The sequence below is a fragment of the Xenopus laevis genome, chromosome 7S (assembly GCF_017654675.1).
Source record: "Xenopus laevis strain J_2021 chromosome 7S, Xenopus_laevis_v10.1, whole genome shotgun sequence".
Classification (NCBI taxonomy): Eukaryota; Metazoa; Chordata; class Amphibia; order Anura; family Pipidae; genus Xenopus; species Xenopus laevis.
The window spans coordinates 28,977,814-28,989,883 of NC_054384.1; the positions used below are offsets into that span (position 1 = coordinate 28,977,814).

The window sequence follows — 12,070 nt, forward strand, 5'->3', positions numbered from 1 at the left end:
TATATATATATATATATATAATCAGCAGCATATGGACTAGTTATTAAGACATTTATAACCCCATAGTTTAAAGGAAATCCTTTTATTTACGTTCATAATAAAAATCCTGAGGCAAGTTATATAGGCCTCGTCTTTAGAAAATGTTTTTCTAGCCAATCTACTAGTCTAGCCATTAAAATTATCCCTTACGCCATTTTTTATTATAATAGTGAACTTTGTGTGAATTCATTTTTGCCCAGGACAAGTACCCACAGGTCAGTTACAATACTGACAAAAGTTGGATCCAGCGCTTATGAACGGATATAAAAATGACTGCATTGGGTGGTGTACAGCTTTTCCCACTGATCACAGCAAGGGCTCTGCTATTTATGAGAGGTACTTTATTCAAAAATAAGCTTCAGTTAGGCAGTTTGAAGAATGTTAGGACAATTGGACGTTCACAGCAACGTAATATTCTAGGAACATCTCAGTGCCTGGATGAGTCTTCCACAGAATTGATAGCAGCTACAGATAGCCGCCCCATTCTAGCCATTTCTCTGGTCAACTAAAATGCTGTTTAGCCATTTTCGTGAATTCCCAGATCTTACAGAATCGGACCATTTGATCTGTGTGCTGATTGGATGCATAAACGAAGTTTGGTGATTGTACAGCCATTTAGGTTTTGCCGGCAAAACAAATATGTTGTTTGTTACAGTCCCAGTGCATTGGGCTTGAGTGTTAAATCCAACTAGAGCACATTTCAAAGGCATCAATGCAGAAACAGTGCATACACAATAAATCATGGGCCGTTTAGTGTAGACAGATCGGTTCCATTTTTATGCCCGTTCATTGGCAGTCATGCATTGGATCCCATGTACTGACAGGAGCACTAGTGGGAATGAGTAATTCTATTTCAAGTTTCCCTCGGCCCTTTCACTTTGGAACAGTTAATGAAGCTAGGAGCGTGTGCTGATATGTTTGCAGTATCTGAGACACACAGCTGTTTGTTCATAATTAATCTTTTCATTTCCTTCCCTTTTCCTTTTTATCATCTTCTTGCCTTAACTCTGACTTTGTACTGATCTGTAGTCCCTTGTCTCCTTCTGCCATGTTTAAAGCTCCTCTTTCTTCAGTCTATAACCCTCTCCAGTCACGTAGCACCTCAACCTCTTTGCAAAGGAGGCACAGTACCTCCTCCATCCCAAGCCAAGTGCGTGTGCTTCCCGAAGGACTCAAACAAGCAGCTCAGATCTGTCCCAGCAGCCCAGTGGAGGTTGATGTTCCTGGTCTCAAAGTCATGCACGTCCAGTTTAACTCCCCCTTACAGCTCTATTCACAGGAAAACATTATGGATACTCTGCATGGGCAGATATCATCCTTTAACCCATCTTATACCAGGTAACACTGGGCAGAAGGAAATCCAGCACAGTGCACGTGTGTTAACCATTGACACTGCTTGATGGCATCTCAACCCGATCTCCCCCATCCACTTTCATTCACCTAACAATGCATGGCATCACTATAGAGTAGTTTGGCATCCCACACAGAATGCAGTAGCGTTGGGAGATGTGTATTTAATCTGATGCGAGAAAACATCATGTTTATTAAAGGGGATCTATTGCAAAAATGAAAGCTTCAGCATACTGAAATAAGAAACTTTCTAGATACAATCAATTAAAAATTCTGTGCTGTTTCTGAAATAATCAAGTTTATCTTCACGATCCCCCTCTCAGCATTGTTTCTTTTCATTCTCTCTTCATGCAAGAGTTGGGTGTCAGATAGTCATTCACAGTTAGATCCAATATTTCATATAAAAGATGTATTAGAGCTCACTGTACTGAAATCACCATACATCATGTCTCTCTACATACAGGATTTGTGCAAAAGGCAGTTATTTTATTAGATGTGTTTGTAGTGGAATCTGTTATTTGAGTGAGTTCTAATTCATCTGCTAGGAAATAAAGCCCCCCTATAAAATATATTCGATCTAACTGTCAATGACTCTCTGACACCCAACTGCTGCATGAAGACAGAATGAAGAGAAACAGATAGAGGGATAGTGAAGATAAACTTGATTATTTCAGAAAAGATGCAGAATATTTAATTGATTGGATTTAGAAAGTTTATTATTTCAGTATGATGAAGCCTATATTAAATTTTCATTTTCAATAGTTCCCCTTTAAAATAAATGGATTGTGTTACACAATCAGCTCCTCTTTGTGACCACTGGCATAACAAAGTATTATTGTCAAAAAGAAGCCCACTGAAGCATGATTATTAAACTGGCACAGCAGCATGGATTTTACTGTTTATTGCTGTGGGATAAATGCGCACATATCAACATGGTATAAAAAACGAAAGCTTTTGCCCAAAAAATGATTAATTCTATTTGATGCCAAAGAATTGGCGCTTTTCTGCATTGGCAAAAGAGTTGCATTTGGACAAATGTTGAAAGGCTTTTACATCTTGCTTATCAGATCTTGAAATTCTAGTGAGCTGCTTATAGAAGAGGTCTTCTTCCCAGAATTGTTATTTATTTCTTTTTTTTTTTTTTAAATTATTTTTGCTTGTACCATTTAAAAATTAAACATAGGTTCCTGTAACCTTTGGTAGGGATATATTTTTTTGCAGTTGGTCTCCATTTCAGTATGCCAGAGTTAGACCTCAAATACACATGTATTTTATGAATTGAAGGCAATGAGAAGTTTCCAGCAGATGCTTAAAGGACAAGGAAAGTTAAACTACAGAAGTAGCTATAAATGTTTACATTATGTTTTGGGCTTCTGTACCAGCCCAAGGCAACCACAACCCTTTAGCAGTATAGATCTGTGTCTCCAAAGATGCCCCAGTAGCTCCCCATCTTCTTTTCTGCTGATTCACTGCACATGCTCTGTGCTGCTGTCACTTACTGAGCTTAGGGACCCACTCACAATATACAGTACACATAGAATAGAAATGTCACAATATAAGGCTGATAAGTAATTAATACAGATAATTACTACATGGCAGCACAGAAACCAGTGCAATTAGCATCAAAATGTAATAATCAGCCCTGTAGTATCAGCTTATATTACAGACCAACCTCATTTTCTGCTTGATAATTTGTGACAACCCCTAAGCTTAGCTTCTCAACAGCTGCTCAGAGCCCACTGAGCATGTGAGTGTCACAGACACTTTCTAAGATGGTGACTCCCTGTGACAAGTATGAAGTCCTGGATCATTGCTGCTATTGACAAGCTGAAACTTTAGGCTGGTGCAATAAGTTCAGTATATAAAACATGGCAGTTTTAGCCATATTCATTTTTAGGGTTTAGTTCTTCTGTAAATGCCCTCCCTGCCCATCAGATTTACATGTAGCAGCACATGGTGTTTTATCCAAGAAGGAAATCATTCATTAGAGGCCAGGCATGTGGCACTTGTTTCATTCCTGCTCAGGACATTACAGCATGGGCGGTTTGTTTTCCTGCATGCATTTGGTTTTACTGTTTGGAGGTTTTGTATGCCACATACTTTTAATTTTGAATGTATGTTTTTTTATTGGTATGCATGGAACAGGAGGGGGTTGATTATGGCATATTTCTCGGAGCATTTCTATATTACACTGAAAGAGCTTGTCTGTCTCCTATAAAATGTGCAGTAATAGCAATAACAATTTCTAGGTGTTGACAACATAGACAAAATATTCTAAGGATGTAATGGATTTTAACATAGTAACTTTTGGTTCAACAGGTCTGCACATTTCTGCAGCTACCAGGTTGGTATGGTTTAAGCTAGAAACTTGCCATTGGTTTATATGAGAGGCTGAAAGCTGTATAGGTGAAGACAAGACCAGGCCTGGACTGGGAGTCAAAATAGGCCCTGCCATTTCAAGTACACAGAGGCCCAAAAAGCCCCCTACCAGCCCACTGTATAGTAACGTTCTATGGAAACATACAGCAGCCCCTCTGGCATTTGCCAGAACCCACAGATTGCCAGTCCGGGCCTGGTGAAGACGTCTGAATAAAAAGAGAAGTAATTAGTGCAGGTATGGGATCTATTATCAAGAATGCTTGGGACCTGGGGTTTTCCGGATAAGGATCTTTTTGTAATTTGGGTCTCTATACCTTATTAGAGTAGACTCTGTAGGAGTACAGGGCCTTAACTGGTGCAGCTGTGCTGATAGCAATCCCAGCAAATGTAGGAAGGTGACCAAGAGGGTGAACAACCACAATAATGAACATAAATTAGAAATGCACCATGAACAAACAAGAGGGGATTAAAATAAATGTTCCAGTAACCTGCATGTACACTGTATTCGTTTTAATTGTACACAAATTTTCAGTGTTCCCTCAAATAATTTGTACATTAATGCTAAATGTTATATATATTCAGTTATCTGTGTGCTCCACAATTCTTGTGTGCATGCTGGTGAAAGCTCACAGTTTAGAGGGAGTCACTGCTGGAAACCTATTTTTGGTCCAGCTTTTTCTGCCTCTTATTATGGTCCAGTCCTACTTTTACAAGGCTTTGGTTCTGTCTGTAGAATCTCTACACTGTGCCTCCCTCTGTAAGTGTCTGTAGAATGACTAGTGGTAACAATAAGGAGGTGCAGTGGGCAGGCCAACAGATAGCGCAGCAGCAACACTCTGCCTGAGATACTCAAACTGAAGGTGCACCAAGTTCTAGAAGGATTTCTTATTTAAGAAGAATTAAACCCCTCCCCTCACACCTAAAAGCCCCTATTCTCCTTCTCCACTGGCCCCCCTCCTTGCTTCCACTCCACATAGTGTTCAACATGAATATGTGCCCCATCCAGCAACACTGACTTAACTTGCAGAGTAGTGCAGCAGAGCTCAGGGGCGCCATGTTTTGTCGCTTAAAAGAGAAGGAAAGTCCTGTTATACTTGGGGTTGCCAAAAGTTAGGACTCCCAAGTGATCTACTTACCCCGGACCAGTGCTCCAATCAGAAGAAACCAGCCCGGGATTTTTCTAGCAAGCACCACGGCGCAATCCTCTTTGGATCTAAATACCTTAAGTCTACTACAAAATCATATAAACATTGAATAAACCCAATAGGCTGGTTTTGCTTCCAATAAGGATTCATTTTATCTTAATTTGGATCAAGAACAAGGTACAGTTTTATTATTACAGAGAAAAAAGAAAATCGTTTTTAAAGATTTGGATTATTTGATTATGAGTCTATGGGAGACAGCCTTTCCGTAATTCAGAACTTTCTGGATAATGGGTTTCCCGATAACAGATACCATACCTGTATAAAGCAATCTGCATATTACAAACAATTGTCATCGTTGCCCAGTTTCCTTTCTCTAATGGTAAATATATTAAAGGGGAAGGAAACCTAGTTGGCGCAAAAAACCTCCCCCCCTCCCGTGTGTTGCCCACCCTCCCTCCTCCCCCCTGGCCTACCCGTCCCGCTGGACAAATGCCCCTAACTTGTTACTTACCCTTCTGCGCAGGTCCAGTCCAGGGAGTTCACAGACGACATCTTCTTCCACGCGATCTTCTTCCTGCTTTGAACGGCGTTTTGGCGCATGCGCAGTAGGATCATTTCGCCGGTACGATCTACTGCGCATGCGGCAAAAGTCACGATGTACTTTTGGCGCATGCGCAGTAGATCGTACCGGCGAAATGATCCTACTGCGCATGCGCCAAAACGCCGTTCAAAGCAGGAAGAAGATCGCGTGGAAGAAGATGTCGTCTGTGAACTCCCTGGACTGGACCTGCGCAGAAAGGTAAGTAACAAGTTAGGGGCATTTGCCCAGCGGGACGGGTAGGCCAGGAGGGAGGGAGGGAGGGTTTTTGCGCCAACTAGGTTTCCTTCCCCTTTAAGGGACTGAAGTACAAAAGGAGCTCTGAATCCTGAACTAGAGGATTCTTCAAAAGCCCCTTTAAGGCTAATGGCACATGGGTTGCGTTATCTGCCATTGTAATCAGGTGTCCTATTAGTCAAAGGCATGTGGCATGCTCTGGCACACCGATAATGAACGGGAATTAGGAATTGATTATTGGTGAATGCAAGCATGCAGTATTTGTTAAATATAGCAATTGGACTTTTGTTTCTTTTATTGCACTGGGTAACGTGGAGTCTGGTTGTCGGAGGCTGCACCTTTTATTGGTCTGCTAAACAGCATATTATATTTGTCTCTGGATCTTTCTCGTAAAACCTAATGGCGAATTTAACAAACTTGTCTGTATATCTGATGTTACATTACCTTCCATCTTTACTCACCTACAGTTCAGAACAAACACAGCCAGCACATACCCGACACATTGATAAAGACTCGGAAGTTTACAAGATGCTGCAAGAGAATCAGGAATCAGAGGAAGCCCCTAGGCAGTCGACTTCTTTCTTGGTCCTGCAGGAAATCTTGGAATCTGACGAAACAGGCAAGTATTGTCTAGGTTCCTCCTGTCTCACTTAGTGCTGTACTGGACAATCGCACAGTAACAAGGTGTGATGAAAATTATAAATGCTTTAATAGGGATGCACCAAATCCACATTTTTGGATTCGGCCGAATCCATCGCAAATATTCTGCTGAATACCGAACCAAATCCTAATTTGCATATGCAAATTAGTGGTGGGAAGGGGGAAATTTTTTTACCTCCTTGTTTTGAGAGAAAAAGTCATACGATTTCCCTCCCCACTCCTAATTTGCATAATTAGGATTCAGTTCGGGCGAATCCAAATACTGCTGAAAAGGGCCGAATCCTGCCCGCATCCTGAACCGAATCCAGGATTCGGTGCATCCCTAATGTTAAATATAGCAATATATATACATTAAGAAAAAAAAGATTGACCCATGTTCATTGGGAATGCTGTACTAGCCCAAAGGTGAAACAGATAAGATGATCTGTACCTTTGAAATGGTCTTTTATAGCTCTCTTATCTGACCTTAGTATGCTTCAAATTTTTTTATCCAATCTGGGCTGGTGTAGGCTGATCTTGGCAAGCAGGTAAATCTATCATACCAGGTGGACCTGCTTATGTTTAATATATATTTTGAGTATAAGGGCTCTTACTGACGAGTGGTTGAAGCTGCGCTCCCCTGCGTTCCGTTTTTCTGCGTTCAGCCGCAGGGGAGCGCAGGAATAGACGCATTAAGCTTTTTTCATTGGGTCTGTACTCACACAGGCGCGTGTAGGCGCAGAAAGCAGGAAAAATGCAGCATGTTGCGTCTCAACCTGCGTTTGGCATCTACACGCGCCTGTGTGAGTACAGCCCCATTGAAAAAAGCTTAATGCGTCTATTCCTGCGCTCCCCTGCGGCTGAACGCAGAAAAACGGAACACAGGGGAGCCCAGCTTCAACCGCTCGTCCGTAAGAGTCCTAGGTGTTAACAGGTAGTCTTATTTTCTAACCCAGACTGGATGTAAATTCAGACAGGTGAGACATTTGTCTACCAGTTTCCCTTCAACTATTAATGGGCGTGTGCATACTTTTTGGCTACTGTTTTAATTCGAAAATATCTGTTTTTATGTTTGTTATTAAACAGGGATTATTCTTAAATTTAAAGTAAATGTGTCATTGTTCTTGCTGTCTTCAGGGCCAAAACTAATAAGCAGTCCACTGAGAATGTCTCTCTACTCCCCCAGCTGCAGCCTGTCAGGCTTTCAGATAAGAAGCAGCTCTTTATACATCGAACTGCTGATTTGTTTTAATTGAGTAGAATGTGACTTTGCTTTCAATTTCAAATGTGTCATGTTTAGTGAAAAAAAACCAAAGATATTTTCTTATAAAAACAACAACAGTATGTTCGGCACAAGCCCTATTCATTGAACTAATATTGTATAAAAAGGCAGCACCTCTAAACACCCTTGTACACAAGGGATGGGCAACCTTTGCTTTAGATCTCAGAACTCCTTGATATCCCAATTCAAATAAAATTGTTCTTTTTTTTTTTTGTACTTAACTAATGCGCAGAAACTACCATGTGATATGTGCTGCACATATTTATTTTGTGTTACAAATAACACCTTATTCTCTTTTCATTGCTAGATTTTGAGGGCAGAGAATGTTTATTTACAGGTTCTATGGACAGACCATATATAGACGCAGGTAGTAGCGCATGTCATGCACTGAGAGTGACGGATCACATGTACATCCTTCCAGCCACTTCACACTTCTCTTGCCAATTGCTGTCTACTGTCTGTTTTGCTTTTCAGTTAATGAGTAACGAAGCCTAATAGTGATGCAGCTGCTTATTGAGTTTTCCTTTCCCAGTGTCCCTATCACAGCACAACCCAGCGACTGTTCAAAGGGTAGAATGGGGAGGAAAAGGGGCTCCCAAAATGGACAATGCCCTTTCACTCCTACCTGTGGCCAGGCCCAGATTTTTGTTTTGGGTGCCCAGAGACCGAAAGGTCCTAGCGCCTGCCATCTTTGCGCTGCAGGGTCCTAGCACCCGCCAACTTCGCGCTGCAGGGTCCTATCGCCCTCCAACTTTCCGCCGCAGGGTCCTAGTACCCACCAACTTTACCTGCAACCCCCTGCAGGAGTGTGCACGCACATGCACTGGAGAACTGGTAATTAGCGCTTCTTATAATTCGGCTGGGTCCCATGCCACCCCTACAGTCTTGCAGTCCTAGGCCTGGGCCGTTGTGGCCTCAACCCAAATCAAGGCCTGCCTGTGCTACATCACCAGATGCAGGCAGTAAATGGGGTGCGGGTAACTTTACGTGAAGTGGTGGATGTGACTACGCCACTGCCTAAGAACACTACTGGGAACGACACAGAAGCTCAATGAATAGGAGAATTTCTTTAGAAAGTTTATATCCTTCTAACCTATTTTGAGTAACTACTGCCTATAATAATGAGATTAATGAATCTCTCAGACAGAGCAAGGCAGCTGGTAGAACATCACTGTGTTCATACTAAGAACAAGTTTTTTGGGGGTGGGGGGTTTCAACAGCAAGTCAGCTGTTGAAATTTGGAGAGTAGGAAATATACCAGTGTTTTCAAACCAAATATAAATGGAATGGAACGGATGGAATATAAAATAGTCATATGGCTGTATTAGTGATTAAATTAAAGCCATTGATTCTGAATCTAAACATTTTGGGTAAATATGAAAACAACATTTTCAGGAAAATGGACACTTTGTCTTTATAATACACTGATAAAATGGTATGCTTAAAGTAGAACTAAAGCTTAACTAAAGAAGTAGGTAGAAATGTTGTATATTATCTTTTGGGCTTCTGTACCAGCCCAAGGAGACACAGATCTTTACTGCTAAAGATGCCCCAGTAGCTCCCCATCTTCTTTTCTGCTGATTCACTGCGCATGATCTGTGCTGCTGTCACTTACTGAGCTTAAAGGAGAACAAAAGCCCCCCTAAACTTCCTGCCATTGCCTACCCTCCTGTCTCCTTCCCCGCGATATGCATTAGTTAAAAAAAAACAAAAATCTGACACTTAAATGCAGAGAAGCGCAGCACAATATTAGGCTGATCGTAAATAATTCAGATTATTGGTACATGGCAGCTTAGAAAACAGCCCAATTCGCATCAGCATGTAATAATCAGCCCTGTAGCATCATCTTATATGACAGACAAACCTAATTTTCTGCTTTATGATTTACAACGATCTCTAAGCTTAGCTTCTCAACAGCTGCTCAGAGCCCACTGCAGTGTCGCAGACACTCCCAACAAAATCCATGACGAGAAGCTCCAGTGAAAACTTTGAATTTCTGCATCATCACTACAGAAATGCTAAAACTTTAGGCTTGTACAATAAGTTCAGTATATAAAATATAAAATTTCTAGCCATATTTATTTTAAGGGTTTTGTTCTCCTTTAAATGAGTAGTTCATGTTTAAAGGGAATGTTAACCCCAAAATTATTTTTTTGCCTAAGCAACTTTGGAGTATACTTTCATAAAAATTTTCTATGGATTTTAAATGGGTTGTACACCTTTAAATCAACTTTTAGTATGATATAGAGAGTGATATTCTGAGCTTTTTACTCTAACCACTTTCCAATTTGCAATTTCAGCAATCTGGTTGCTAGGGTCCACATTTCTCTAGCAACCATGCATTGATTTGAATAAGTGACTGCCATATGAAACAGGAAGATGAGTAATAAAAAGTAGCTATAAGAATACATTTGTAGCCTTACAGAGCATTTGTTTTTTAGATGGGGTCTGTCACTCCTATTTGATAGTTGAAAAGAGTCAGAAAGAATAACACAAAAACGATAAAAGAAAAAATGAAGACCAATTGAATAGTTGCTTAGCCCTTTCAATTATTTGTATATGTAATGCTACTGAAAGCAGTGTTTGTCTGTCCCTTTTTATTATCTGCTCAGGCTTTTGCAATTGTTTTTACAAATAACTTTAAAAACATTGAACATTGAACACAACTGGAGAGCTGCTGAACATAAAATGGATTCAAAAACCACAAATAAAATATAATAATTAATACCAATTGAAAATTGTCACAGTATATCATGGTCTGCATCATACTAAATGTTCATTTATAGATAAGATATCTATTTAAATTGTAAGAAAAGTATAAGGAAAAATACAGGGAGACACCACTGCATCATAAATACATTTGTGTGCATTGTATTGGTTAATTTTAGAGGACAGTAAGAAAGCAAATTCTTTTTCTTGGTATAATGAATATCATTTATGTCATTCTATTTTTAGGGGAAAAACCATCTGGGTTCCGAAGCGTAAGAGCACCCGCCACTAAAGTCGCAGCCTCTGTGGGAAGTGGACAAAAACTGCCAATTTGTGATCACTGTGGCTCAGGCATTGTGTAAGTAAATGTATCTGTAAGATGCTTTAAACTCAACAGATGGAGTACAGTACTCTTATTGCATTAATACAATTCCCTTTGACCTCAAATAATCTAAATTTATAACATATATATATATATATATATATATATAATGTGTGTGTGTGACCAATCTACAACAGCAAAGGCCTTCCTAAGACCCAATAGCCAAACTTTGCAGATTTTTTTAGAATTAATGAAGTCAATTGTGCTTATGAAAGCAAATTTATATTCATTTTAAGAAGAAGGAAATCTCTGGGCCAATGCTTCTGTTAGATAAAAACTGCATCGGGCCAGGGTACTTATTGCAGCAAAAATCATGGAGCAATCCTCTTAACTCTTGGCACAGGTGCACATGCACTGTACAGTGAAAAGCCAAACTTTATTTAAAAAAGTACATGTATTTTGTCATTGAAGAAATGTGCACTACTGAGTAAGTTCCATGATGCTTGCACATACGGATGCACCGAATCCAGGATTTGTCCGTTCAGCAGGATTCTGCTGAATCCTTCTGCCATGCCAAACCGAATCCTAATTTGACATCCAGTCACTCCAGCCTTTATACATTACATTTTTGCCTAACTAACTATAATAGAAACATTTTTTATTTTGCACATCCTATCTCTTTTTATTTGTATACTGAACTGTTCCTTTAAACTTGATTACAATCTCTAACCTTAAATCTTGTCCAGTGGTCTTCTTAGCTGAATTATGCACCAACATGAGGTGCACATGCTTGTGGTCTGGGACCACCACAAAGTGACCGACCAGGGGACCTTTCAAGCATTTCAGAAAAATACCCCAATATTCAGTAGATCACTGGTCCCTCCATTGATTATTGCTCAGATGATGTTTAGAGGAGGAGCATATCAACCTGCCTATCATTCCTCTGTGTGGGTAGGAAATCTGCTCCTGGGAATAATTGATAACATTATTATTATTTGCAGGGGAGCATTTGTGAAGATTCGGGACAAACCTCGTCACCCTGAATGCTACGCTTGCACTGACTGCGGGATGAATCTCAAGCAGAAAGGCCACTTCTTTGTAGAAGACAAGATGTACTGTGAAAAGCACGCACGGGAGCGCATGACACCTCCTGAGGGATACGACGTGGTCACCGTGTTCCCCAAATAACCGCAGCGCTGGCTCCACAACATTCTACTGCGCCTTTTAGAACAGAGCAGAGCTTCCATTTGCTGAGACTTCAATGTCCTTTTAGGAGACTTTTCTACACAACAATCATTTCAATGTAACTGCCATCATGTGTGTTTGTCTTTTTGCTTTAGTTGTTTATACAATACAGAAGACTTCTATAA

At 40.3% G+C, this 12,070-nt stretch overlaps 1 protein-coding gene across 6 annotated transcripts in view; it reads left to right on the top strand.

The window, feature by feature from the left end:
* The window catches only part of pdlim1.S (PDZ and LIM domain 1 S homeolog), a 41,192-nt gene extending 29,122 nt beyond the window's left edge, over window positions 1-12,070 (top strand). For 2 of the 6 annotated variants that reach the window (XM_041570431.1, XM_041570435.1), the window contains 5 exons: window positions 1,069-1,377; window positions 6,216-6,367; window positions 7,977-8,036; window positions 10,625-10,736; window positions 11,702-12,070. In XM_041570431.1, coding sequence (XP_041426365.1) covers window positions 1,069-1,377; window positions 6,216-6,367; window positions 7,977-8,036; window positions 10,625-10,736; window positions 11,702-11,888 — 820 coding nt within the window. In that variant the 3' untranslated portion in view covers window positions 11,889-12,070. Of the gene's footprint in view, window positions 1-58; window positions 376-1,068; window positions 1,378-6,215; window positions 6,368-7,976; window positions 8,037-10,624; window positions 10,737-11,701 lie in introns of those variants that run through there. The other 4 variants (XM_041570434.1, XM_041570432.1, XM_041570433.1 and 1 more) reach the window with 4 other exon arrangements.